Raw genomic sequence first — 26,759 nt, forward strand, 5'->3', positions numbered from 1 at the left:
AAGCAGAATTAAATTTCCTATTTGCATTCAAGGGTGATGAACCAAGAGAATGGATTTTTGGCTCCAACCCTGGCTGAGCCACTGAGCTGCCATATGACTCCAGGCAAAAAATCTGATCTTCTTTAATTGAAGCAGTTAAAAATTTGGCTAAGAAGCAAGATCCTTCTGAAAAGCATCAGCCTTTGACCTCAGCTTGCAGGAGTAAATGCACCTCCAAAGTCTCAGGCTGAATGATGCAAGATGTTTTTGCAGTTATCTATCCCTAGAAGCGATGTGGTTGCTCACATCACTTTGTATTTTCAGCATAATAAGGAACTGCACCATTTAGTGAGGTGGTAAGAAGCAGCACTTTGGTGGTTCTGTCAGGTGTTTGGGACCAAGAGGACAGTTTTTGACCACTGACTTACTTCAATTGGACTTGTGTGTGAAAGCAGTGGAGAGGAAGGAGCCTTGCATGCACAGCCTGCTGCCAGGAAAGCAAGTGAAGAATAAAGGTGTAATTTCGCTTGCAGGAGCTCAGCCTAGGTAGAAAACAAACATCAGTTACTGGTTTGTGTTCCCACAGTTGATGATCAGATCCTTCCCATCCCTAAGACACAGAGGGATAACTGGAGTCCTGAGGCCAGGATGAGCAAGGCCATTGGATGTCTCAGCTCTCAGCAAGGGCCAAAGACCTGAGTTCCTTTGACTCCACACCGAGCGAGCTCGGCAGTCAGTATCACAACAAATTATTTCTTGCCTCATTTGTAAAAGCAGCAGGCAGGTGGTGAACACACTCTCACCTTGCCTCCCTCTAATGAACCACTTGAACCATATCAAGAATGAATTTTGCATAATGACTGCAATATGAAGTCGTAAGGAGCCATGCAGCATTTGTGATGGAAGCCTTGAGGACAATGACAAAGGCACCCATTAAGGATGTTCAGCAGCTGAGTGTCCCAGTAGAGTTGGGCAAACACTGAATTCCATTTCCCTTGGATATTCATTTGAATTTTTAAATGAGTTTCTTTGACTGTTCACATCTCTTTTGTGCTCACTTTCCATGAATAGCAAATGAGCTTTAATAAGGGGAATAATCATGAAAAACACATTTTAAGCTTGAACATTTGCCAAATGAAAACCTCCAATTGCACAATAAGTGGTTAGCAGTACATATGTCATTTTATGACTTTTACATTCAATTAAAAATATTCACTGTTGGTCAGTTATCACACAGGGACATCAAGGAAACCCAAATAATATCACTACATACAGAACAGGACAGCACAGGTTAAAGGATTACTATGTACAACTAGATATTCCTGAATTACTTGATGATTGAAATTTAGTTCTTGACAATAATTACAAAAAAAATACCTTGAAATCTTGTATTCTTTCCTCTGTAATTTTTTTTTTTTTTAAGAGTAACCTGTTATTTACCCAGCCCTGCCAGGCAATATGATTTGCCAGAGGATAGAGCAGTTATGGGCGTAAAATCTTTGCTCAAGGGCTTTTAGTAAGAAGAATTTAAGGCACCTAAGATGCACAGCTGCAGCCCAGAAATGCAGTGTAATACATTTTCCTTTAGTTTCCTTTTATACATCATTGAGCTCTCAAGGAAAACCTCTTATATCTCATTTGTAGAGCAAATCACAACTGCAGAGTTCCCCATGAGTCAACCCCATTTAATTTCTGCTGATAGGAGCCTAAGAGGGAATTAATCAGCTTCACCTAGAAACTTCTTATTATTTTGAACGCAGGGGGGTAAAAAGTCACCCTTGCTACTCTGTTTTCTATTTACTGGGGTATATAAATAAATAAACCTTAGTGTGATATTGTGCAGCACTGACCCCAGGCTTGAGTGAGATGTACCAGAGGGAGCACTCCCAGTCTGGAAGTGGGTGGAAAATCTGACCTGTTGGGTCTTTCCAGCTCTGACCACCATTATCCTCTGCACCCTGCAGGAGCTGCTCTGGGGGCTGAGACAACCCTGAGCATCATCCCAGTGCAAGGATCCCACCCAATCAAATGCATTTTGATGACAAATGATTGATCTGGGGGCCTTCTCCTTTGATCCAAATTCTTTTCATCATTTCTAGCATAGCAAATAGAAGCATATTTTATGAAAGCAGAAATTCTGCACTACACCAAGGTATTCTCAGCTGCAAACAACCTAAAGCTCCCTGAAACAAACACTCTAATCATCTCAGCATAAAGGCTTTTTTCCCTTTAAATAATACTTAGGATCTCTCATCAGTAAGTACAGAGGGAAAGCCTTGGATAAACTAAGCCAAGGCACAGAAAATAAGTGAAACACAAGAGTACACAGCTTTGCATTCCGCTCTGTAAACTTTTGAACTGCATCCATGGAAGAAAAGGGTGGGGGAAAGAAGATCAAATGCATGCTATAGTAAATATCAGGTATTGTGATAAATTGCTTTTATGCTTCCAATAATTGTAAACATCGTGTAGTTTCATATTCCTGACATGCTTGAAGAGATCTGCAAGCCTTTTTTTTTTATTATTATTTTATTATAGAGCAGCATCCCTTTCTAGTTTATTTTGTGGATAAAATTGTCTCTTTATGCTATAAACAACTGCAAGCAGTTTGTTCAGGGAAGCTGAAAGGTGGAATTTTAGCCCGTCAGACACGGGCAGGGAAAGGAAAGTTCCGATTTCAGCCCAAACTCGATTACAGAGCGTCCCCCAGCGGGGGTGTCCGGCACTGCGAACGCCAAGGACGAGCGGGGCATTGGCAATGCACCGGGAATATTCGGAAGCCCAAAAATGCACGAGTAAAAAATCGTTTTCTTTTCGCTAAAACGAGAAGAACATTAGCATTCTCTTTGTAACGCTGTATAAGTGATTTTAAAGGATAAATGAGATAATCATCAGTCAAAGTGCAATCCTAAGCAAAATAACAGTCTAATTAACATGAGATCTGACAAAAACAATTAAAGGAGGGTGACATAATTAATGCCAGTGGACACGGGATTACATAAAACAGACATTGTTAAGATCATCTGATATCTTTCTTTTTTATGAGTGCAAGGAATGGCATATTAATCCTGAGACCTTTCTAGATGTGGGTGCAATTTTTACAATACTTGGCTTTTACTGAGCCAGCGATCCAGGAGAAGGAATCTCCAAGAGAAAAGAACATTTATCAAGTTTAGGATGAGTTAGAAGGAGGTGCTGAATTGCCAACTGCTCCACAATTGCTTTAAGAATGGGAGAACCAACTTCAAAAATATGCTAGAAGATAATCAAATCTTGCATCCTCTACCTCAGTCACAGAGTACTCAGAGGAAAAGAAAATATATAAAAAGGCCTTTTTCAAATGGAAAGATACAATTTCTATTGATTCCATGACTGTGTGGATCCAGATTTATCTCCTGCCTCTTGTTTGTGCATTTGTCAGATGAGTCAGGCTTGGGAAACTGGAGCCAATTGCTGGAATTCTCCAGTGACCCCAAATTTCTTTGCCCAAACACTTCTGTTAAAAGGTAACACTGAAATGTGTCCTGCATCTGCTGACAGGCAGGGAGAGCTCCTGAGGGGCTCCCACTTCCCATCCCAGGCAGGCACAGCTTAAAGACTTCTATTGCCCATGTGAAAACAAAACCTTCTCTAGCACTGGCTGCTGCTATCCACAGGGGCATTGCACAAAGTGAGGAGCACATTCTATCAGGATTTTTTTCTTTACAAAGCACTTTATGAAGTTAAGCTCTATGAAGCAATGTATGTCCCATAGTTCTGCAAGCAGACTGCATTTCATCTTTATTCTTCAACATTTGGGAAGATCGTCTAATATTGATACAACAACATTTTTGCAACTTTTATTTTTAAACAATAAACATGCACATGTTATCTTGCTAGTTTTGGCTGTCCCTGCACAAACTTCTTGCCCTGTGTAAAGACAATTACCAGATCAGCATGAAATACCAGAGCAGGAAAGTTCATCTCTGATCTCATAGGGACAAATTCAGCTGTCAGATAAAGTGACAATAGCTCTCTTTGGCTCTAGTGACTCCAGCTTGGCCTCTTGCAACCATTTGAGGTTTCTTCTAAGAGAGGAAGGAAGTGGAGAAACTCAAGAATGATAAAACTGTTCAGACTGGGATGTTATAAATACACGTGCAACTACTCAACTGTATCCCCAGGGCATGAACTCGGCCCAAAGGTCTTCTATTTTCCTCTGTGAAACTGCACAAATGGGAGCAGTGATCTCAGCTACTTCTGTTTAATTAACCTTTGTTTTATTACAGTCATTGAATGTCACTGAGTAAGCACACTGGTCTGCATTCCTCACTGTGTCAGCAATCAGCATCTGCTACATTTCAAACTCAACTAAATGTCTTTTTTTACCAAATGCTGAGTTTTTCTTACCCTTTCTATCAGTATGGGTTACTTCATCTTTGCTCCTGTTGAACAAGAGCTCCAGCATTTTGCTCTCCTTTTCCCTTCACATCCTGCTTACATAATATATCTGAAATCATCCTGACTCCCAAACCCAAGTCTACACTTTGGTCGTCTCTCACTAAGTTATAACACCTCCTCCTCCTCAGATGTTTGAGAACTTGGCTTCTGCAAATCAGCTTCTTACAGATGGCGCTTCCATTTACTGGCACAAATTGGTTACTCAGAAGTATTAGTCATTGGAGATACACATTTTATAAAACATGTGAAAAATAAGAAGTAGAATAAACAGGAACATACAGTGACATACTGCCTTGGCTTTTTCCCAGTGGTTTTTTCCCTCCTAAGGACAAACACTACACAGCTCTCACCATGTATTTATGTTCAAGTGAAGTTATGGTGTAGGCAATTATCATTTGAGAAAGTATGAATGCTTATCTAAGAGTCAAAACAATCATCTCCAAAATGCCACACTAGCAGCATTACAGACACAGAGCACTAACTCAGACCCAGAGACACTGCTTTGGACTCCTGACCTTCCACTGCTTTTCTGGTTCGTCTTGGACTAGACTTCATCTGTCAGTGCTGTGAAATAAGTTGTCATTAGGGCTGCCTGCTTTCCTTACACACCCTTGGCCTTGATGCCCACCTCCCGGAACGCTCTGGCATGTGAGCACACAAAATTAGGGGTGAGAAACGGACCTGGAATTTCTCCTGGAAGATGCCGCGAAAGACCGTGGAGGTTCACACAACTGCATTCCTCACTTGAAGGGAATCGGCCCTCTGTGCTCGCCCAGCCCCTGGGCTCCCTCAGGGCTTGCACTGGTCGGGCTCCCCTCAGCCCTCTCCCGCCCGCCCCTCAGCTCCGGTTCCAGTTCCCTCAGCCGGCCCGTTCTCTCAGCTCGTCCTCGCTGTCCCTCAGCTTGTCCCCGTCTGACCCTCAGCTCCGGTTCCAGTCCCTTCAGCTCGGTTCCGCCCGTCCCTCAGCCGCTCCGGTCCCCTCAGATCGCCCCGGTCCTCTCAGCTCGCTCCCGCCCGTCTCTCAGCTCGTTCCCGCTGTCCCTCAGCTCCACTTCTAGCTCCCTCAGCTCGCGTCCCCTCAGGTCGTTCCCGCCCGGTTCCCTCACACACTCCCCAGTCCCCTCAGCTCCATCTCGCCCGGTTCTCTCAGCCCGCCCCAGTTCCCTCAGCCCGCCCCACCCGCTCTCTTCCCGCCCCTCGGTTGAAGCCGATCCCCGCGCTGTGACCCCGCGCCCCGCCCCGCGCAGGCGCCCCGGCAGTCGCGGCCTCAGGGCCGCCGGTCCCCGCCATTGCCGGCCGGTGCCCCCGGTCCCCGCCGCCCCGATGCTCCGCACGGAGAAGGTGCTGCAGCTGCGGGGGCAGCAGGGCCGAGCCGTGCGGGTGGTGCGGGAGCACTACCTGCGCCCCGACGTGCCGTGCCGCAGCGCCCTGTGCCGCAGCGCCCAGTGCCGCGCCGCCTGCGCCCGCGGTGAGGCTCCGCCGTGAGGGGTCTGGGGGGAGCCGGGGGCGAGCACTGACAGAGCCGGGATCGCCCGCGGGCCGGGCTGGGGCGGTGGGCGGCGTCCCCGGGGCCGCGGGTGCGGGGGGGCAGAGCTGGGGACAAAGTGACCCCTGGGCTGGGGTGATCCCTGGGCAGAGCTGACCCCTGAGCTGAGGGCAGTCCCTGAGCTGGGGTGATCCCTGGGCGAGGGGTGATCCCTGAGCTGGGGGAACCCCTGAGACAGAGGGTGATCCCTGGGCAGAGCTGACCCCTGAACTGGGGTGATCCCTGAGCTGGGGGACCCCCTGAGGACAGAGAATGATCCTCGGGCAAGGGTTATCCCTGAAGACGAAGCGGTGATCCCCATCCTGGGGTGTCCGGATGGTGCTGAACAAATCACGGCTATACCAATGGTTTTCCGTTAAAGCAGGATCCTGAGAAATCAACGAGGCGTTAAGAGCCGAAGGAATCGAGGAGTTGATTGTTAGAGGGTTTAACTGTGAACAGTTTACTGGCAGTGATAAAAGGCTAAAAGATTGTTCAATTTTTACACATCTCTTGTTTTAAAAGATCCTTTAAAATGAATTAATTTCTGCAGGGTGGTGGTTTATAGCATGAGTTAAATTCTATACATACCTCTTAAGTATTACAATGGGGCCAAGCCATTATCTTGAAGCCATTGTAATGCTGCATCGGCAGCTATTTCTGTTCAGTAATTAAATGTAATTGCCTGTGTTATATCAGGGCATTTCAGACACGGGAAGGCTGCCAGGCTCTGATGTCTGCATTTGTTGTTGTTTTTACGTACTGTGGTGCTGTTATGTGCATCGTAGATCATCACCAGAGCCGTGGTTGATATTTCAGTTGGGTTTGTTGTTGTTGTTGTTCAATAGCACAATTTATTTGATGCAGGAAAATGACTGGTAAATAACAAACATAATATCCAACCTGTTGAAATCGACCAAATGGCTTGCCTGGAAGAAAAGGTGGAGAATTGTGACAGGTTTTTTTTTTCTTTCTTTGGAACTATGATTGGCATAGATGTTTTCACTTTTGATTTAGGTTGCACTTGAGGGCAGAAGATGTACTACTTAGATTATTATAGTGTATTACTGCTGTATAGGAGATCAGGACTAGTGATAGTTACTGCTCCCTGAAATACTGCATTTGGTTGTGAATTCCTCAAGGATAAATTAAAGGCACATATCAGAAAAAATTCTAATCTTTCCTGCTGTGCCTAACTCCCCCTCCTTTGTACTTAAATGTAAATTGTTCTACAGGTGACTGTCAGAGTATGTCCCTGTGTGATTATTCAAGGTAACCCAGATGTGAGGGAAATATTTGTTTTCCTTCCTGACTCTACACAGTGTGCTGAGCAAATCTGTTTCATGCCCTGTGAGAGACTGCCTGCAAAAATCCCATCAGCAGGTGCTTGTAGGGGTGAGCTGTGCCTGCCTGGAGTTATTCTGCTCTAGATGGATGGGTTAGGCAAGGATAGCTTCCTATGGCACAGCTCCTAAATCTTCCAGTGACATTTCACTTCTAATGCTCCTCTGAATTATTAATAAATATTAGCTTTCTTGTATATCTGCTGCCATCATCCATTATCAGCCTTCAGTGTGAGATGAGGCCAAGTTACTGCGTGCACAACTGTGCTGGCTGGAGTCACACTTCTTGTGCTCACAGCTCAGAGAGTGTCCCCTGTCAGCTTCTAAAGAATAATAAAAATAACCTGATTTGTCAAGATCTATATGCTATATTCTGTATAATTTGCCTGCACTGTGGTGAGTTCTGTGTTTATAATAAATAGTAAATAGGTATTAAGAAAAAAATACAGTGGAGATCCCCTCCCGTCTGAAAGCTTTTGGCTAATCTTTGAAATACCAAAAGCAATTAAACTCTTGAATTTTGAGGTACTTTTTAAGATGTCACCTGTGATGTGTTGTGTCTGGTATTTTGATGGCATATTCCTAAGGGCTAGAGTCTGTATAAAGAAAATTAACAGTGATGGTTAATAGTTTAGGATTAAAAACATATTTTCTTTGCAGTAGCAGTGGTTTTCTTTACAGGCACCCTTACCTGTGCTCTTTTATGTAAAGAGCCTGCTGTAAATGGTGTGTTTGAACAGAGAGGGCTGTGGGAGCAGGGTAAAGGAACTGCTCATAATTCTACAGCCTTTAGAAATTCCATGAAAAGATTTTCTGTGCCAGATGTATAGTCCCTTTTTCTTATGGAAGCAGAGGAAGAGCTGTAACCTTCGCTCTTTTAATAGCCTTTTCATAATGAAAGTGGATATTTTCATTCCTCTGGATAGAATTTGCACTAAATTTTGGCATCAGTGGATGCAAAAGGGGTTTGTCACAAATTTATGGACCACAGATTAAACCATAATATTAGTAGTTTTGTTCATCAGAAAAAGAAATGTACCCATTTGAGGAGACACACTCTAATTTTCTTATATCAGGAAATATTTTCAAGAAACCATTATTTCAAGTGAAAGTTTGAACCTTGAAACTCTGCATTATCTTCTAGATGGCAAATTGTTATCAGATGATGTCACACACTATGTTGTCCCCGACTGCAAGGTTGTTCAGGAGTACCTGGAGATTCTGGAGTTTCCAGAGCTGAAAGGAATTATTTTCATGCAAACAGCTTGTCAGGCTGTGCAACATCAGAAAGGACGCAGGTATTTATCCCATAAGAACTTCTTTTTTATTTAGATTGAAGTAAAAATACTGATTTATAAAATGTATAATTTTTTAGGCCTTTCAAGTGTCATAATGTAGTTTTACAGAAGGGGAAGGACTGGGATCCTTTGTGATCCATGGATATCAATGCCTGGCATAGTTTTCACTTGCTAGGAGCAATATGAAACCTGCAGCATTATTAACTAATCAAATGGCTGGTGGCAGGAATTCATTAGACTTTGCAGTAATGATTTATTATGTGCCCAGAGCTAGATTATGGACAGGTTTTGGTTTGCTCTATTGATGCCTGAGCATTTGTCTTTGGGGAGCAATTAATAGTATTGTATGTACTTCTCTCACCAGACATTAACCTGGGCATTGCCATAGCATTTCAGAGTAAAATTTGCTCTCAGGACCTTCCCATATTTCTAAAGCATGAAGGCTTTTAAAGTAATAGCACTTGCCCCAGAAGTGACAAACAAAACAAGTTCCTGAACACTTAGGATGTTTTGTGGGGCTCAGTGGAAAACAAATATGTTTAAAATCAGAAGTGTTCATGATGGAACTTAATAAAGTTTGCTTGCAGGTGATGGTTTAGGATTTATCATCAGTGGTAATTTAATGAGTGCATTTCTCTGTGCATGACAGTAATTTTCCTGGAGTTTTTCAGCTGTATTTTCATGTGGAGTTAAAATAGCATTATCAAAAGCAGGCACAAGAACACATTTGTGTTTTTTCATTGCAGGCAGTACAACAAGTTACGGAATCTATTGAAGGATCCCCGTCACGACTGTACTGTGTTTGCTAATGAATTCCACCAGCACTGCTACCTGCCCAGGGAGAAGGGAGAGTCCATGGAGAAGTGGCAGACCAGGTTTGTTTGAGCCTCTGCAGTGTCACATTCCACAGCATCGTGATTTTAGGAACGTGAGAGTTCATTCTCCTGCTCTGCTTAGCTCTGCAACAGTTCACAGGCACTGCAAGTCTGCATTGTGCTTTATGATTATAGAAGTATCAGCATTGTTTTCTTAGGGAAATGGACAAAATGTAATTAAATTAAATGCAATAATGCTAAAGAAAAAGCTGGATCAGTTTAAAGTCACATGAATGTTTCCTCATTGCAGGAGGAAGCATTCCATTCTCCTCTCTTCTTGTGGGGCTTGAGAACGATACAGGAACATTTTTGCAGAAAAACATTTCTGTAGCTCGGTGTATATCTCTCAAGAGTCTGGGTGTTAAATCAAAATCTCATTTATACAAAGCCAGCAAAATCTTGCAAGTAGCAAATGAGCTGTGCCAGAAGTCTTATTTCAAACTTTGCTTTTCTAGGAATATTTACAATGCAGCAGCCTGGTATCACAATCACTGCCTGGGTCAGATGCCAGTTGTTATGGTAACAGAAGATGAAGATGCTATCAGGCAGTACGGAAATGAAACAGAAGGAGTGTTTGTGATTTCCTTCAAGGTAACGTGCCAGAAAAATAAAAGGCTTCCTTTATGCTGCATCAAAATGATGAACCAAGTACATTAAAGTATATTGCAAATCATGCCAGAGATTACATTCAAGAAAACTGTGAGGTAGCTCATATCTCCATTTATCAAAGCAAGCAAATACGTCACTTGTGGGAATCTCAGAAAAAAGCAGAGAGCTGGAAAGATAAACAGCAGCTCTGAGGATAGAGGTCATCTTTCTCAGGAGACCTTTTCCTTGTTTTTAAGGAATTTGCCATTGATGAGCAGTGATCAGTTCCCTCAGGCAGCTGCCTAAATCTGGAATGCAAGCAGTCCATAAGCAGCTGTAGCCTAAATATCCATTGACAGTGTTCTTGCCTGGACTGCTGAGGAGACAATGATGTTTAACATAATTCATTCTTCATTTTGGTGTCCATCTCTGATACCACTGGAACTCAGTGGGATCTGGGCATGGGATGTTCATGTTTGGCTGTGAAAGGATGCTGAGTAAAAGCTGCACCAAACTGATTGACCTTTGTTGTATTTAGCAGTGGATTAGGCTGAACCTGGGACAGATCTGTGGGGTTCAGAGCAGACTCATCATTACCATTGTGTTATTTGGGTGCAGTGTGAGACAGATCCTGTCCATTATGGGCTTTCCAAATGTATTATTGAAAGAACAGAGGTCTCAGAGTACTTTTCTGTTTATTTCTATTTGTGCCTACAGCATTACTTGGATAACTTCTGGCCTGACCTGAAGGCTGCCCATGAGCTCTTTGACTCCATAGTCCAAGCTCGGCGTGAGCGGGAGAGCGAAAGCCAAGAGAACCATGGGAAGGAATATCCTGAGCACTTACCTGTGGAAGTGCTGGAGGCTGGGATCAAGTCTGGGAGATACCTGCAGGTATTTGTTACATAGAGAACATACACACAACAATGCAGTCTTTGTGCTTGATCCCTTGAGTTGCCTGAAATAGAGTGATTAGAGAAAGAAATATGGCTGTGCTGGGAAGAGGGAAAGAAAACAAAAATCAAGAGGATGAAAGAGATTAGAATTCTTAGGATTCTCAAAATATTTCCCCTATGCTGTATTGTGACATGTGGTTTGTTTTTTTTTTGTTTGTTTGTTTTTTTTGTCTTGGAGAAGTTAGATTTGGCTATTGAGGATTTGAAATTTGCTGGCTTTTTCTTCAACTTGATATGTGATGTACAAGTAAATTGAGAGACCAGGTGTGATTTGAAGCAGAGAGACCTTGTTCTTAAATATAAATAGTGCTGTACAAAGGCAGCAGTTCTAACTTCATTTGCACAGAGATCTCCCAGTCAATGAAATTAATTTACTGGTTTATGGCTGTTCAGGGCCTTTATATGGATTGTTGGTAGACAAGTGTCCTTCTTTTAAAAATAATTTAAAGAATTAGAGGCAGTGATTTTTTCCTTTCTTGGCAATTTCAGCAGAGGCAGGAATAAAATATGAACAGAAAGACTGAAGCTTTTCTTTCCTGTTGAAATAATGCCAGATTCTCTGCTAAGGTAGACAGCAAAAGTAATCTTATACTGCCTATGCTTGGAGTAAAATGTCATTTACCATCTTACAAATAAATTCAGCATTTAAAAGAATTTACTTTGCCAGAAGTGAGTACCTAAAGTCCTGCACCCTGCACTCCCCCCTGTAGAGAGAACAGCTGTGTTCAAAAAAACTAATTCATGCAAAAATAATTGTAACCCCCAAAATGTTGTCCTTTGAAGTTGTCTGTTTTCAGGGTGACTGTTTCACCCGTTGCTTGGTTTGTTTGTCTCTTCCAGGGTGCACTGAATGTCAATAAGCACCGAGCACAGCTGGAAGCTTTTGTTCGGCTTCAGGGGGTTGGCAGCAAAGACACAGGTGAGAGGTGTTCAGTTATCAAAGGGGGTGAGGGCTCTGACACTGCAGTGCCTGTGTGCTTTCCATGGGCAGAAAGGAGGCTGAAGATTAACCAGAGGGTGGAACTTGTGAGGAGAACTCCTTCCTCTTTCCTACCCCCTTTGGCCAAATTCTGGCCTCTTGTCCTGTTAGCCTCACCTCTCTGAAGGGAGATGCTGGTGCAGATTGTCCCTGTGCTTTGCTCTAGCCTCAGGTGACCACTCCTTTGACTGCAGTAAGGGTTTGCATGGATGTTGGCAGGATTAGGAAGCTGGTCTTTGTGAACATAAGTGGAAAATTGCCTTTTGGATCAAGCTGATCCAAAGTGATCCAGGATTGTCTCTCTGGCATGAGTTACTGATCATCACCTTTGAAGGAACAGTCCATTGCCCTTGCACAGACAGACTGGCCCAGCTCTCACTAATAACTACTTTCAAATGTTCCTGTGACAGACCCTGCAGTCAAACCAGTGCTCGATATAATCATTATTTTTTAAAAGCTTGTTTTATTCTAAATCCTCCCCAGAATCCTGTGGCAGTGGCTTTCACAATTTAACTGTGCTGCTTTTATAGCTGCTGCCTGAGAGCAATGAACTTATCCCAGCCTATGCTGCTTTTTATCCAAAAGATCACTTACAGAATTCCTTACAAGATCCTTAAAAAAAAGAGGAAAATGTTTTCATTTCCTTTTAGTATTAGTTTCTTGCCAATAGTCCTTTTTAGAAGTAATTGTATTGGAAAAGTCATTTTCTGTTATTTCAGCAGAATGCTGCCAAGAATGGACGGATTTGAATTTTTTTAGAAGATTGTGGTTCTGTTTCCTTTTATTTTAAATACAGAACTTCAAAGTGACATCCTTATTTATGGGACCAAGGCTCGGAATCGTGCAATCCACGGGGATGTGGTTGTGGTTGAGTTGCTGCCTGTGCATGAATGGAAGGGAAGAACTGTTGCCCTCTGTGAAAATGAGACTGAGGACAAAGCACCTGCAGACACCACGGGTGACCCTATGCCCACAGGTAAGGAGGAGCATCTTTTGAATTCCCTGCTGATAAATAATGGGGAAAAAAAAAGTTAGGTGAAAAAGTATCCCCGTGTGACATGCCTGGGTATTATGGGAACTTAGAGTCTTGTTTGAAATGATTACTCTGCAGCTGGAGCTGCATCTTAGAAGTTTGTTGAGGTCAGAGCTAAAAGTGTCAAGAGGTTAATTTTCTTTTTGTAGGGAAATCATGTTTTGTTTTGCTCTTTGCTATTAAAAATTCTCTGTATTACTAGAACTGGCCACATTTCAGCAGCAGTGGGAATCTCTGAATAATTTATGTTGCGTATCAGTTGAAATCTATACAATGAGTTAGTCTCCACATAAATAAAAGCTCATTAAAATCTGCCTGTGCCAACAGTAGTTTATGACACACTGTATTGTCTGCACACCATATGTTGTTGGCAGTTGTAACAGATTTGGGGACACATCAGTTGATTTTACAAAGCAGTGAATCTCCTGCATTCCCACATATTTGCTTTCTTGGTTCTGTTTAATTCTTTAATGCACAATGTTCCTGATTTAAAGGTAAAGTAGTTGGAATCATCCAGAAGAACTGGAGGGATTATGTGGTCACTTTCCCCTCTAAAGAAGAGAGCCAGTCCCAGGGCAGAAATGCTCAGAAAGTCCTTGTAACACCTTGGGATTACCGAATTCCCAAAATCCGGATCAGCACTCAGCAGGCTGAGGCATTACAGGTAATTTAACTGAAGTGTTCTCTGTGTTCTACAAAGCTGTGTGGGCAATATAAGCTCTAATGATGTTTTCCTTGACAAAACCATGGTAAAACAGAATCTGTGAGGGTTCAATTTCTGCCTTGAAGGATTGTGTTCAATTCCTGCCAGGTAACAAAGCTTGAGGTCTGAATTTGGGCCACAGTCCAGCTGCCCTGAGCACTTACATACCACTTGCTTTGGGTTTTTTCTGCTAAATGTAAGGTTGTGTTGGGGTATAAATTGTGCTTTTCAGGGGCACAGAGCTGCTCTGACAGAGCTGTCTCCCTGCAGGAGTACAGAGTTGTGGTGCGCATCGATTCCTGGGAGTCGACATCGCTGTACCCGAACGGGCACTTTGTGAGAGTGCTGGGCAGGATTGGGGACCTCGAGGGGGAAATTGCTGCTATTCTGGTGGAGAACAGCATTTGTGCTGCCCCTTTCTCAGAAATCCAGGTTTGTCTCTGTGATCAGATCCAGTCTTTTCTGTTCATTTCCAGGGTCTTGTTTCTCAGAGAGGGACTCTCTTACAGCTCAACATCTTTGTTGCCAGTGGGTTTTTGAAAAGTCCATTTTAAAAGCTGAACATTTATTATAATTTTACTTCATTTTTCTGGAATCTCTTGGATCGGTGGTTCTATTGATACTATGGATTTTCAAGTCAGTAGTGATTTTAAGATAATCCTTTTGCTGTGAGGAGAAGATTACCAACTCTTAATTCAAATTTGAGGTAGACTTTTAAGATTTTTCTGCCTTTAGTATGTGGTTATGCTACTGATCCTAAAGGCCTCATCCTACTGAAGTAATTGTATTAAACACTTTGTTTTCAACTGGAAGATGAACCAGCTTTCATAGGTAATGATTTTGATTATACCTACAATTAATAGAAAGAAGAAGACTAAACACCAATATGTAGTGGTTGTATTTGCCAGAGCTGCACAATCACCACATTAATAACATTGGTTACTAATACACACAGAATTCTTTTCAGTTTTTTCCACCCTTTGTGTAAAGTATATGTAATGGACTTGTAAAATTAAACAAAAGAAGAATTAAAAAACTAATTAAATCTAATTGTTGGCATCTTTTTGTAGAAAATACATAAATCTATGTTCATCAACAATATTTCTGTATAGATGAGTGAAATGCCAGTGAGTTCTCCAAAGAATCCATGGAAAGTGAGTCCAGAGGAGGCCAAAAAACGCCTTGACCTGAGAGACACCCACCTGATATTCAGCATTGACCCCAAGGGCTGTGAGGATGTGGATGATGCTCTCTCTGTCAGGGCTCTGCCCAACGGGAACCTGGAGCTGGGGGTGCACATTGCAGATGTGACTCACTTCGTGGCAGCAAATTCCTACACTGATGTTGAGGCCAGAGCAAGGTGAGTTATTTTCTGGAAATTAGAAAGTTTATGGAGCTCAGAAGTTTGTGATGCTACCCTAAGGAAACTTTGGAAGGAAAGAAAGCTTTCACCTTTCATGTCTTACTAAAGACTTCTTAAAGATAATTAAACTATTAGGTAACTAATGACATTCTGCTGTTATTTGGACACATTTTCCAGAAAGCTATACAAGTTTATGTTTCCCTAATCACTCTTCTTTGCTTTGTAGTCTAATTTAACATCTGTGACTTATAGTACTTTTGAAAACCACTTGTTTGCATTCCAAGGGAGATGAACACCCACAAGATGGAATTAAGACTTACATGAATTTAATTCCAGAGGTATTTGTCAGGCTTATGTTTTAATATTCAATCTTGTCTTTTAAAGTGCAAATATTTCATTCTCTTTTTTCTTTTATTGCCGGTGTCTTGAACTTAAACTGCTGAATCACTTAATGAACTGTATTCTTTGTAGATTCAAAGAAGTATAATGTGGAGGCAGCAGAGGGGTTTGATTAAGTCACCTCTTCTTCAGTGAGCAAATTTTGTCCAGCCCTGGTTCTGCCATGAATGGCAGCTGAAATACCAAGAAAGGCAAAATCAGGGTTGTACTGTACAAATAGCTATTTAAATAATTTGATTTTGGTATTGCACCTTTGAGTGTTCTGTGGGAATAACCTTTTGAAATCAGGCTGTGGAGCAGTGTTTGTGGGTGGGAAGAGCAGTGGCTGTGTTTTGTTCCAGGGCCACCACGTATTACCTGGCAGACCGGCGCTATGACATGCTGCCCTCCGTGCTCAGCGCCGACCTGTGCTCCCTCCTCAGCGGCGTGGACAGGTGAGCCTGGGGGGTTCTTCTCAGCAGGAACACTTCCACAGGTCATTTTGCATTATTACTGGAAGAACTGTGTACATTAAAAATTACCTTTCAGTTGTACCACAGGTAGGGTGAATTTTATAGACCAGTTTCTATCAATTTACAGGCTCAATTGGCTGCTGGCATGAGGATATGCAAGGCTGGCATGAGCATATTCAGGGTACAGAGATGTTCATTGTGGATGCATCTGACTAATGAAATAAAAATGGGCAAAAATAACTATCACAGTGTAGCTCTGCTTTAACATAAAGGAGACCTTATACCTTAGGGGTACTCTGCTTCAGCAGATGAATTGAAGATGCTGCTGTGTAGCTCATTTCAGTTGTGATGCATGAGACTGAAAGGCAAGTGCATTATTCAGTGGGGTGGTTGCTGAGCACTGGTTTCACGAAGAAAAAAAAATGATGCTTCCACAACCAGAATTAAATCTATAAATTTCTAAGAGTTGAATGTGCTTGTAATGGGAGTTTAGGTGTACCAGAACTGTTCCAGAACTCTGTGGTCTTGTGTTTAAGATACGCTGTGAGTGTCCTGTGGGAGCTGGAGAAGGAATCGTTGGAGACGCTGAGGGTTCAGTACACCAGAACCCTGATCCGCTCTGCCTACAAGCTGGAGTACGAGACAGCCCAGGGGCTGCTGGATGGGGACACCAGTGTGGTGGGGGACATCCTGGAGCTGAAAGGCCTGGAGGAAGGAGCGAGGCAGGAGAAGCTGGCTGAGCTGGTTTGGGCCATATCCAAGCTCACCGACATAGCGCGACATGTCCGGGCCAAGCGGGACCGCTGCGGCGCGCTGGAGCTGGAGGGGATCGAGATCCGAGTGCAGCTGGATGACAAACGGAATATCCATGACCTCATCCCCAAGCAGCCGCTGGAAGTGCACGAGACCGTGGCGGAATGCATGATCCTGGCCAACCACTGGGTGGCGAAAAGGATTTCCGAGGATTTCCCCCTCCAAGCTCTGCTGCGGCAGCACCCTCCACCACGCCAGGAATTCTTCACTGAGCTTCGGGAGTGTGCCAGTGCCAAAGGCTTCTCAATAGACACACGGTAGCTTTTATTACTAAAGTTATGTAATTAAAGTTAAGCAAATAACTGTTTGGCCATGGTATTGTTAAACAATTCCAGCTCTGATTATCAATGTTAAGAGACACTGCATAGCATTTAAAAGGAGTTTTGTCAGAACCTTTCTGATGATGTTCTGACCAGGAGAAGCTGCCTGCATTTTGCTGGCTGTACTCCAAATGGCAGTGGCTGAATAATTTTAGCCATACCCAGACAAAACATTTGTTCAGTCACTGTGCAGTAGTCAAGCTCTGCAGTCGTTTGCACTGTATTTCCTGTGTAAGAGAGTACTGGTTTAAATTAGGTGAATTCTGTGCAATGTAGTAATTTTAAATGACTCAAAATAATTAATAATTACTTGGGCAAGATAACATGAGAAGGCTATGGTGAAGGGCATCGGTTGCAGCAGACAACTGAGTGAAAATTGGGATTCTTCTAAACATTTTCTTAGAGCAGAGCTGTTACCAAACTGCATTTAGAGTTTCAGTATCGCTCTGCTTGCCATTTTTGTATGAATAAGTATCAACTTCTGTGTAGGTTTTATGCTGTTGTTAACTGTGAGCCATTATAAGCAGGGATAGTGTAATTTTCTTTGGAATTAACACCTTTTTGCCAGGTCTAACAAGGCTTTGGCCGAGTCTCTGGACAGAGCCAACGACCCCTCGGATCCCATTGTGAACAAACTGCTGCGCTCCATGGCCACCCACGCCATGTCCAACGCCCTGTACTTCTCAACTGGCTCTTGTCCTGAGGAGCAGTTTCATCATTATGGTACCTGGTCACTTTCCTGCCTTTTCTGTGATTTCTCAGTGTTGGGGGAGGCTTTGACTGCTCATCTGTGTTCCTCTCTCCTGGCAGGGCTGGCCCTGGAGAAGTACACTCACTTCACTTCTCCCATCAGGAGATACGCTGACATCGTTGTGCACAGGCTCCTGATGGCAGCAACCCTGAGGGGCACCACGGGGGATGTGAAGGACAACATCATCAGCAACAAGGACCTGGAGGAACTGTGCAGACACATCAATAACAGGAACCGGGTAAGGGCGTTCTTCTGGGAGCCTCCATGGTGCCCTAGGGAGTGGGATACCATTCCTGGCTTTTGTGAATTAAAAGTATCATTTACTTTTATTTGTAGTGCTTTGGGGTTTTTTAAAATAACAGTTTTCTACTGAGAGTGGTAGTAAAAGTGTTCATACTTCACTTGCACTGCATGTAGGATTTTGTTTTAGATGTAATTTTTCTTGGGGACAGGTAAGAGTGGGAAAAAGCAGCTGTGGAAGTCAAAGGCAGAGATGCTTGTTGGAATATTTACATAAGTTTTTGTCTCTGTGTGTGTGTGGCGTGCTGCAGGCAGCCCAGCGTGCTCAGAAGCAATCCACAGAGCTCTTCCAGTGCATGTACTTCCGAGACAGGAGCGCCGAGAGCGACGAGCGCTGCGTGGCTGACGGGGTCATCTACTCCATCCGCACCAACGGCGTGCTGGTCTTCGTGCCACGGTGAGCCCGGGGCTGGCACGGGCTGGGAGGGACACCTGGGCTGCTGGGAGGGCACAGCCTGGCACAGCTCAGTTCACATCTGCCATCCCCAGCATTCCACAGGGCGGGCTCAGGAGCCTCCCCAAACAGAAAAGGCTGCTGCCTTACAGAGAACCCAGGGCAAACACGCTGCATCTCTTCAAGGAGCTTCTTTTAAAACAGGGAACTGTCTCCTCGTGGTCTGGCTGGAAAAACCTGTAAAGCTGCTCTTCTCCCATCACTGATCCATCCCAGGCCCCACCCAGCACTAAGATAAGGGATCACTGACTATTTCACTTCTGCTTCACTGCGCTCAAAACACTTCAGTCACTGTCTCCATGCTGTTTTCACGTCTGGGTTTCTTTAACACCACCTATCCTGTTGCTGAGGCAGGATTATCAGCCTGCCATGCCTGCCCCTTCCTCTTGTTTTTCTATAATCTCAGCCAGCCTGTGGGTTTCAAAACTAAGAGACCTGAAAATGGTTAGAACAGCTTCTCTCTGCTCTGCTGTAGATACGGAATCAAAGGTGCAGCGTACATGAAAAACAAAGAGGGCTTGGTCATCTCCTGCCAAGGGGCTGGGAGCTGCCAGTGGAAGCCTGGATCCCTCCATCGCTCTCAGCATAAAATCACCTCCACTACAACTACGGGAGACTCCATGACCTTGAGCCTTTTCGATCACATCACAGTGAGTATCTCCTGTGAAGGGAGGAAAGGAAATGGCACCATCAGAAATTCGAGCACAGTATTGCTTTGCAGGTGAGGATCCTCGTGCAGAGTTCCCGCTGCCACGCTGAAACCATCAAGCTGGAGATCATCAGCAACACCCCACACCACACTGCGGACACCGAGGCTGCCCAGAGGAGTCTGCACGGGCTGAAGTCTGAGCTGGTGAAGGAAGTCAGCCAGTCTGCAGAGGAGGCCCAGCGTGCCCAGGACAGAGCCAGGCTGGAAGTGATGGATGAGGAGTCGCGGCAGTTCTGCCAGACCAAGGGGCCCAGCCTGTACCAGCTGCTGGAGGAGATCCGGGAGCTGGCGCTGCTGGATGTGACAGAGGACATCAGGACTTGAACTGGGACCTGCCCCAGCTGCTGGGGCTGTCCCACTCCTGTTCACTGTGCACAAGTGCTTGGGGATCTTCAAAAAAGCAGTTTATTTAAATATTCAAGAGTCCTTTCAATAAGAAGCTAAATGTCTATTTTAAATAAGAATTATTTTTATCTGATTATGAGTATGGATGCGTTATGAAAATATTTTATACCTGATAAAGCTCATATTTCAGACTAAAGACAGTGTGCTGTGAATTCTTTCAAAAATCATTTCAAAAATTACTTTGCTGATGTTGTCCACAAATAAGGTTCTTCAAACCCAAATACTTCCTTCTTTCCTACAAGGTCATAAAAAGCCAATTCCTTCATAAAGTAGCACTTGTTGCCCTGAGGGTAGTGGCTTAATTAATTGTGTAGAAATTCAGTACTTTTCACCCCTTTAGAAGGGGTGATTCCTCTTCATTCTAAAAAGAGAAAAGTTGTTGTGTAAGGAAAACCAGGACTCTAAGAAGAGAATGAATCAGAGGCTCAAGCAGAGCAGGATCAGGAGAAGGAAGGTCTCATTCCCTCAGGGGAGGTGCTTGTCTGGGGAGAGATGGGGAAGTGTGGGAGCCCTGGCCTTGCAACAGCCTCATACAAGAATTCCAGGTTTGACTTTTCAAATTTAATAGCTTCCATTTTATATGAAAAATATATAAGTAATGGATAAGCAGTTAAAAAAAATCCAATGCCCCTGTTAAAAAACCCCAAACACACCTTTAATAGCAACTTAATCTATCAACATCCCAGTTCATTCAGTTTAACATAAATTATAAACTCTATTCAAATAGGTCCAAAAACTCATAAACATTTCTTAGAAAACGTTTTGGGAGGTGGAAAAGATGGCTCAAGTGCAGCTGAAGGACTTTGTTCTGTTTCCTGGTATATGGAGCTGCTCCCCTGCAGCTTCCAGGAACGAGTTCTGTCCTTCAGTGACACCATGGGAAACACTTCCCTGAAGCTTCTGGAGTGCCAAGAGCCAGCAACATTTCAGTATAATGACAGTACTTAAAGCAAGGAGGTCTTTTGGTCAAGAAAGGCATTCACAGTGTGGGGGAGCTACTGCTCTTCCCTGGCACATCCCAATTCATCATCTCCATGTTCTGTGGGAGCATCCTTGGCTGCAGGAACCTGAGTGTCTTCAGTGAGGTCAGGGGGATCCTGAGCAACTGGGCTGTCAAACTCCTCTTCTGAGTAATGACTCGGGAGCTCTGCTGGGAAAAAAAAGAAAAAACGAGCAGATAAGATACCATTGCTGTGTTTAACTGATGCTTCCATCACCAGAATCCCAGGCTGTGGCAAAGGCAGCTCAGAGATAAGAGCTGCATTTCACCAGAGAAAAAGTGGTCACAGCTTGGTACAGGCAGCAGGGAGTTTAACCACAGGAAAAGTGTTAAATGTGAGAGTTGCACATTGCAGCACTCACTAGGGAAGCCATCAGGGCTGTGAGCAGCAGCTCGGGTCCCTGCTCCCACAGCAGTGGGGGCCTTACCCTGGTGCTGGGACTGGCTGAGGCCCTGCAGCCGCGCCTGCCGCCGCTCCAGCGCCAGCTGCCGGTTCTTCTTCATCCGCTCCTGCTGCTCCTCCGTCAGACTGGGCCCGGGCAGGGAGCCCAGCTCCTCTGCACTGCCCCAGGGGGAGTGTGCATCCTCAGCAGCTGTGTCCAGCCCGTTGCTCGCCCCTTCTTCTGCTTAAAAAGGGAAGAGGGGCAGAATCAACACTTTAAACCCACAGAGATCCACAACACATCAGTCAAGAGAATATTCTGAAAGCATTTCTGTGTTCTACATTTTGTATTGACAGCTGAAGCTCATTTCATAATTTTAATGGGAAATTTTCTGCCTAGGCCCACATCCCCAATATTCAAAGGGCACAAGTGCTCAGAGCTCACACCCACAACAATCAATGCCTGAGTGCACAGCTGTGTACTGAGTGAGCAACAGCAGCTGTGCTCGAAGGGTCAACAGGAACTGGAAATCCAGGCAATCCTTAGGGCCAGGTCATTTTCCTCCCAACACTACTAATCAAACACTGTCCTTTAGAAAGTGGCAGGAGTCCTGCAGGAATTCCAACCTTTCAAGGCCAGGCTGTGTGGCACTAATTGAAGGTGGGGATGTCAGGGGATTGAACAGGATGGGTTTTAGGGTCCCTTCCCACCCACACCAATCCAGGATTGTGTGAATCAGAAGTCTGAACACATACATTGAGTACTCAGCTCTGAATTCAGTGTGCTCTATTACAGAGCTATTTACTCATCTGCCAGCACTCAAACATGCAAAGTGGAGGCAGTTCAGCCAGACAAACTTCACCCACCCACAGAGCAGCAGAGCACCCAAGGCCGCTGCACCACTTGAAGCCTGGGAATAGTAAGGAGAGCTGACAGAAAGGTTGGGTTGCTAATCCAACACCCCAGCCTGAGGTTTTGTTTCGCACAGTTCCTCCCCTGAAGGCTGCAGCAGTGCCCTCAGTGCCCCGGAGGCACGCTGGCAGGGCAGTGTGTGGAACCATCGCACAGAACAATCCGATCCCTCTGCAGACGCTGTCGGCAGGAACCACTCGTGTTGCTGTCCGTGGCTGCCTCTGGCTGCAGGGCAGCTCTCACACTGCAGCACAGGCAAGGCAGCCACGTCTCACCAGGGGCACCCCAAAGCCCAGGCCAGCTCTCTGCACTCACAACACAGAAACCTCTTTTAAAGCAGAACCTCTCAACAATTTCTTCCACACTAGAAAAGCCTATCATGATCATTCACTTCTGGTCAGTAGGAAGGGAAATAAATAATCTTAAGCATTGAAGAACTGAACAAATAGCAGAGAGAGCATACCTTCATTATTTTTGAAGTCTTCATGTAAAATAGGAAGATCAAGTCGGATCCGCTTGAGGCAGGTCTGCAGGTGGGACATGAAAAACTGGGGTTTCATCTGCAGCAGGTTTTTATGTTCAACTTTGGGAGCATGGGAAAACCACAGCAATTTTACACTTGGTTACTCTGAACAAACACTCTCACTTCATGTCCATTTGACACACAGACCTCCAGTGCTGGGATCATCTTCCCAGTCCTTCACCTATCACCCAGCCAGGTGAAGCTGAATTCTTTATCCGTCTTCTTTTGCAGGTCCAAACATTAAAAATCAACCAAACAAAACCCAAACCCCCAACCAGCTCCAGCTCCAGCTGGTTAAGCAACTTGCTGTGGTTAAAGATGGCCTGAAAATGCTGAAGCCAATTCGCTGGAGGATTATTTCAAATAAAGAAAGGTTGTATATAAATATAAACATTAATACTAGACAAAGCTCTACATTGAGAGAAATTTATTTAAATAACATTTTACTTCTGAGCAGTATGCACAACCTAAATCTTCTTTTACTGCATAATTGATCCCCTAAACCTACTTCTTACATTATTCCAAACCACGAAGAGCTGACAGATATACGTACCTGAACTTCCTTTTTGTTTCCCAAAGACTCCACTACATCAATAAAATCCTCAAACTGCAGTTTTGGGAACAGTCTGTGAGCCCAGTGCTCCATGTGTTGGATCAGAGTCTTCAGGTCCTCTGCCTGGAGCAGGAAAGACAACACCCAGCTGCTGAAGCTGACAGAGAGGGGCGATGCAGAGGGCAATGGGGCAGCAGTTCCTGCACACATGGAGCATCTGCAGCCTGACAGTCTCTGCAAAATGGCAGCAGGACCAGTGTGGGGGAACCTTCCCTTCCTCCTCCCACAATCCATGTGGAAGCTCAGGCTGTGAGAACTGACACAAGTTCAGGGGAGCACCTGCACATCCTGTCAAACATCTGCAGGTCCTGAGGCATTGTCCTTAATCAACCAGGGCTGAACTCAGGCTGGAATAAATCCACAGGGGCACAACTGGCATTGCTCCTGATGTTCAGAATGCAGATACATCAAATTAGGCTGATCTAGGGAAGGTTTTTGCACCTTTCAGCACTACTGCCCAGTTCCTGGGTGCTCCAGCAGTAATAAGAACACCAGAGATGCACAGGAGTCCTTGCAGGGTGCCAGGAGAATCATGGAATTGTTTGGGTTGGAAAAGTTCTTGAAGCTCACCGACTCCAGCCACTCCCCCCGCACCGCCAAGGCCACCAGTAAAACGTGTCCCCAAGTGTCACATCTGAAAGCCTTTTAAATCCCTCTGGGGACAGTGACTCCACAGCACAGGCTGCCCAGGGCTCAACAACACTGCTGAAGAGATTTCCCCTAATAACCAACCTCAACCTCCCTTGGCACAACATGGGGCTGTTTCCTCTTGTCCTATTGTTTGTTACCTGGGAGAAGAGACCGACCCTCCCCTGTCTACAACCAGCTCTACAATGATGTGTAAAGGAAAACAAGCTCTGCATGTTGAAGTGCACCCAGAACAATAAGAAAGCTTGTAGAGAAAGTCCTGCTTTCTCTTGGCTCAAGTGCTATGTCACACTTTTTTAAAAAACTTTGGGATTCAAAACCCTGCTTGTATGGACAATACAAGAATCACAGATGGGATATTCTACTTCTAGAGTTGAGGAAAAGAATTTTATGATCAAAATATGGATTTTTTTTTTAAAGCATTTCATGTTTGTTTTAAAGTCTGCAGCTCCAAACAACATGAGGGCTTGTTCAGGTCCTGCTGGGAAGCTGGCCAGCAAGAGTCCTATCAAAGCTCCCCATATCAGACAGGCAGCACTCCAGCAAACCTGCATTCACCTCCCAGGAAACAAAACCCAGCTCACCAGCTCTTACCTCGTGCCCTTTGCCCTTGAACTTGACATTGTCAAACATGTGTCTCAGGGCTGGGAGCCCTCTTTCTGAAGTTAACCTGGGAATAGGAAATGGGGCAGTTATTTGAAACCCACTCTCTTCTTTCAATTATCAAGTAAAAGAAAAAAAACAAAGAAAAAACTCACATTTATTGAAAGAGCCTAAAGCTTGGATTCTTTCTGTTGAGTATAAAGAACTCACACCAGTTTTAGAGGTACCTTAATAATTTTCTCCCACAGCCCTACATCAAACTCAGCACACAAAGAAATATTCTGTATAAAGTTACCTTTGGGCATCTAATCTAGGCCTTGGTCTCTTTACTGCCTTCTGTTTGGTCACAGCAGAATCCTTTGTTTGGGACTGCTGGTTTCCATCTGGATCTGGGGAAGAAAACAGCATCATTCAAGTATTCAAAGCAATTGCTGCACATTTTAAGTTTCTACTTGTATTTCTGATAAGTGCATTGAGAGTACATCCAATGCTCTTATCTCTTCTAAAAGCCAACTCATAAAGAGTAACTATAGATGATTGCTGTACAATTATTTGTAGCAACATTTTGTCAGAAGAGTTTGAGTTTCATGAAGATTCCTTTCTGCACGTATTTTCATGGATTCCACAAAAATAAAATTTTCCCACAAGCTGGAAAGCATCTCGTGATTAACAATTTAAATTTACAGTTTGTTCTCTGCCTATTTTAATGCACTGAAGTTCAACACCACTAATTTCGATTGCACAGCATTAGAATGGGATTTTTAGGGGTCCTGGGTGCTCACCTCCATTAGCCTGAGCCCATTCTGTATCGTCTCTTCCTGGAGAGGCAGGAGGGGGAAGAGGTGGGAATGTTTCGTCTTCTGTGTTCTCATAATCAGGAAGATCAAACAAGTTGTTCTCTAAAGGATCTAGCATTGCCATAAAGAAGCCTTTCTCCTCTCCTGCAGAAAACAACAAACTCATTTAAAGAGAAGCGGCGAGGCTGCCACAGAAGCGGATAAACGTCAATTATTTACAATATTTACAGATCGTCATACAATTAAACAGCAGATACCATACAGAGGATAACACAACCCAGCTTTGCTGAGCCGAATAAAACAAGGGCTTATGATGTTCCAACTCGCCAAAGTTACTTGGGAGTGGCAGGAATTAACTGAAATAAGTGGATTCCTGACTACAGCGCTCATCCATGGAGCCGCGTGGCACTCACATTCCCCACCAAAGCCTCGGGGGGAGGAGCGGCAATTCCCCAAATTTACAGCGCGCTCACCCACCCCGAAACGCGGGCTGGAGGAGGAGGAGTCCCCGATCCCGGCTGCTCCGGGGAAGCTCACCCAGAGCCCCCGGCCGCGGCGGGCTGGCCTGAGGCGATGGCAGCTGAAGCTCTGTTGCTCAGTTTCAGGAGCGCTCTCCGGAGCGGCCCCGGGCTGAGGCAGTAGCAGGAATGGCTCTGTTGCTCAGTTTCAGGAGCGCTCTCCGGAGCGGCCCCGGGCTGAGGCAGTAGCAGGAATGGCTCTGTTGCTCAGTTTCAGGAGCGCTCTCCGGAGCGGCCCCGGGCTGAGGCAGTAACAGGAATGGCTCTGTTCCTCTGTTCCTCAGTTTCTCCGCTTCAGGAGCGGCTCCGGCCGGAGCGGGGCCGGGCTGAGGGGCCGGGGCCGCCCCCGCGCGCGCCAGCTCCCGCGAGAGCCCCGGGTCTCGCGAGCTCCCGAAGGCGGTGGCTCAGGGGTTTTGGCGCCAAAATGCAGTGGGCGGGGTGAGGCGGCTGAGGCGATCCCCGGGCTATGGAGTCCGGGAATGCTCCGTGTGGGAAAGGACATTGCAGAGCATCTCATTCGCATTCCAACCCCCTGCACTCGGCAGGACACCTTCCACTGTCCCAGCTTTCTCCAAGCCCCGTCTAATCTGGTTTTGGACGCTCAGGGATGGAACAGTTGCTCTGGGCAACCTGTGCCATGGCTGCATCACCGCCACAAGGAGGAATTTCATCCTAATATCCCAGAATTTCATCCTAATATCCCATCTAAACCTACTCTGTTAGTTGAAGCCATTGTCCCTTGTCCTGTCTCTCCAGATCCTTGTAGATGGTCCCCTCATGAACTGGAAGGGCGCAGGTCGCCCCAAAGCTGCTCCAGGCTGAGCAATCCCAGCTCCCTCAGCCCCTCCTGCGGCTCCAGCCCCTTCCCAGCTCCCTCAGCCCCTTCTGAGGTTCCATCCCCTTCCCAGCTCCGTTCCCCTCCCTGGTTTGAAAGGACAGGTCTCTGCTAAGGAAGGCAGGAGCCTCTCTTCAAATAGAAAATGCAAACCTCCTCTCTTCAAATTATTATAATTTTGAAATTAAGGGGCAAAGATATGGGAGTAGGAATAACAGTCCTTTATTAGGGAAAATAAAAAT

General features: G+C 44.9%; 2 protein-coding genes and 1 non-coding gene across 5 annotated transcripts; 1 reads left to right on the forward strand and 2 right to left on the reverse strand.

The window, feature by feature from the left end:
* Positions 1–5,763: 5,763 nt before the first annotated feature.
* On the forward strand, positions 5,764–19,821 carry DIS3L (DIS3 like exosome 3'-5' exoribonuclease). Of its 3 annotated transcripts, XM_058033377.1 has the most exons (17): positions 5,764–5,887; positions 8,432–8,585; positions 9,332–9,460; positions 9,916–10,051; positions 10,766–10,942; positions 11,845–11,923; positions 12,780–12,959; positions 13,511–13,680; positions 13,990–14,151; positions 14,832–15,079; positions 15,823–15,915; positions 16,470–17,003; positions 17,635–17,789; positions 17,877–18,055; positions 18,369–18,514; positions 19,047–19,221; positions 19,293–19,821. In XM_058033377.1, exons 2-17 carry the CDS (start codon positions 8,542–8,544, stop codon positions 19,602–19,604), a joined length of 2,919 nt encoding a protein of 972 aa, XP_057889360.1. In that variant the 5' UTR covers positions 5,764–5,887; positions 8,432–8,541; the 3' UTR covers positions 19,605–19,821. The 3 variants fall into 3 exon arrangements, with proteins under 3 accessions (XP_057889360.1, XP_057889361.1, XP_057889362.1); XM_058033378.1 differs by lacking the exons at positions 5,764–5,887; positions 12,780–12,959 and having other exon boundaries at positions 8,461–8,585; XM_058033379.1 differs by lacking the exons at positions 5,764–5,887; positions 8,432–8,585; positions 9,332–9,460; ... (2 more) ...; positions 11,845–11,923; positions 13,511–13,680 and having other exon boundaries at positions 12,906–12,959.
* Positions 19,822–20,224: 403 nt separating this feature from the next.
* On the reverse strand, positions 20,225–26,026 carry TIPIN (TIMELESS interacting protein). Its single transcript, XM_058033381.1, has 8 exons — positions 25,642–26,026; positions 25,150–25,308; positions 24,663–24,756; positions 24,359–24,434; positions 23,057–23,179; positions 22,444–22,507; positions 21,114–21,311; positions 20,225–20,835 (listed from the first exon to the last, which is right to left on the reverse strand). Exons 2-8 carry the CDS (start codon positions 25,286–25,288, stop codon positions 20,681–20,683), a joined length of 849 nt encoding a protein of 282 aa, XP_057889364.1. The 5' UTR covers positions 25,289–25,308; positions 25,642–26,026; the 3' UTR covers positions 20,225–20,680.
* Positions 22,115–22,248, reverse strand: LOC131089220 (small Cajal body-specific RNA 14). Its single transcript, XR_009115221.1, has one exon. It is a non-coding gene; the product is annotated as a small Cajal body-specific RNA 14 (non-coding RNA).
* Positions 26,027–26,759: the final 733 nt, after the last annotated feature.

This window comes from Melospiza georgiana, chromosome 13, assembly GCF_028018845.1.
Source record: "Melospiza georgiana isolate bMelGeo1 chromosome 13, bMelGeo1.pri, whole genome shotgun sequence".
NCBI classification, from domain to species: Eukaryota; Metazoa; Chordata; class Aves; order Passeriformes; family Passerellidae; genus Melospiza; species Melospiza georgiana.

Excerpts from the sequence above, each read along its gene's own strand:
- TIPIN (XM_058033381.1), bottom strand. The coding sequence starts at position 25,288 with ATGGCAATGCTAGATCCTTTAGAGAACAACTTGTTTGATCTTCCTGAT. Across the intron at positions 24,757-25,149 it reads ATGGGCTCAGGCTAATGGAG|ATCCAGATGGAAACCAGCAG; the intron begins GTGAGCACCCAG and ends TTTCTTCCCCAG. Across the intron at positions 21,312-22,443 it reads AGACTTCAAAAATAATGAAG|CAGAAGAAGGGGCGAGCAAC; the intron begins GTATGCTCTCTC and ends TCCCTTTTTAAG.
- DIS3L (XM_058033377.1), top strand. The coding sequence starts at position 8,542 with ATGCAAACAGCTTGTCAGGCTGTGCAACATCAGAAAGGACGCAG. Across the intron at positions 10,052-10,765 it reads TGTTTGTGATTTCCTTCAAG|CATTACTTGGATAACTTCTG; the intron begins GTAACGTGCCAG and ends TTGTGCCTACAG. Across the intron at positions 15,916-16,469 it reads CTCCTCAGCGGCGTGGACAG|ATACGCTGTGAGTGTCCTGT; the intron begins GTGAGCCTGGGG and ends CTTGTGTTTAAG.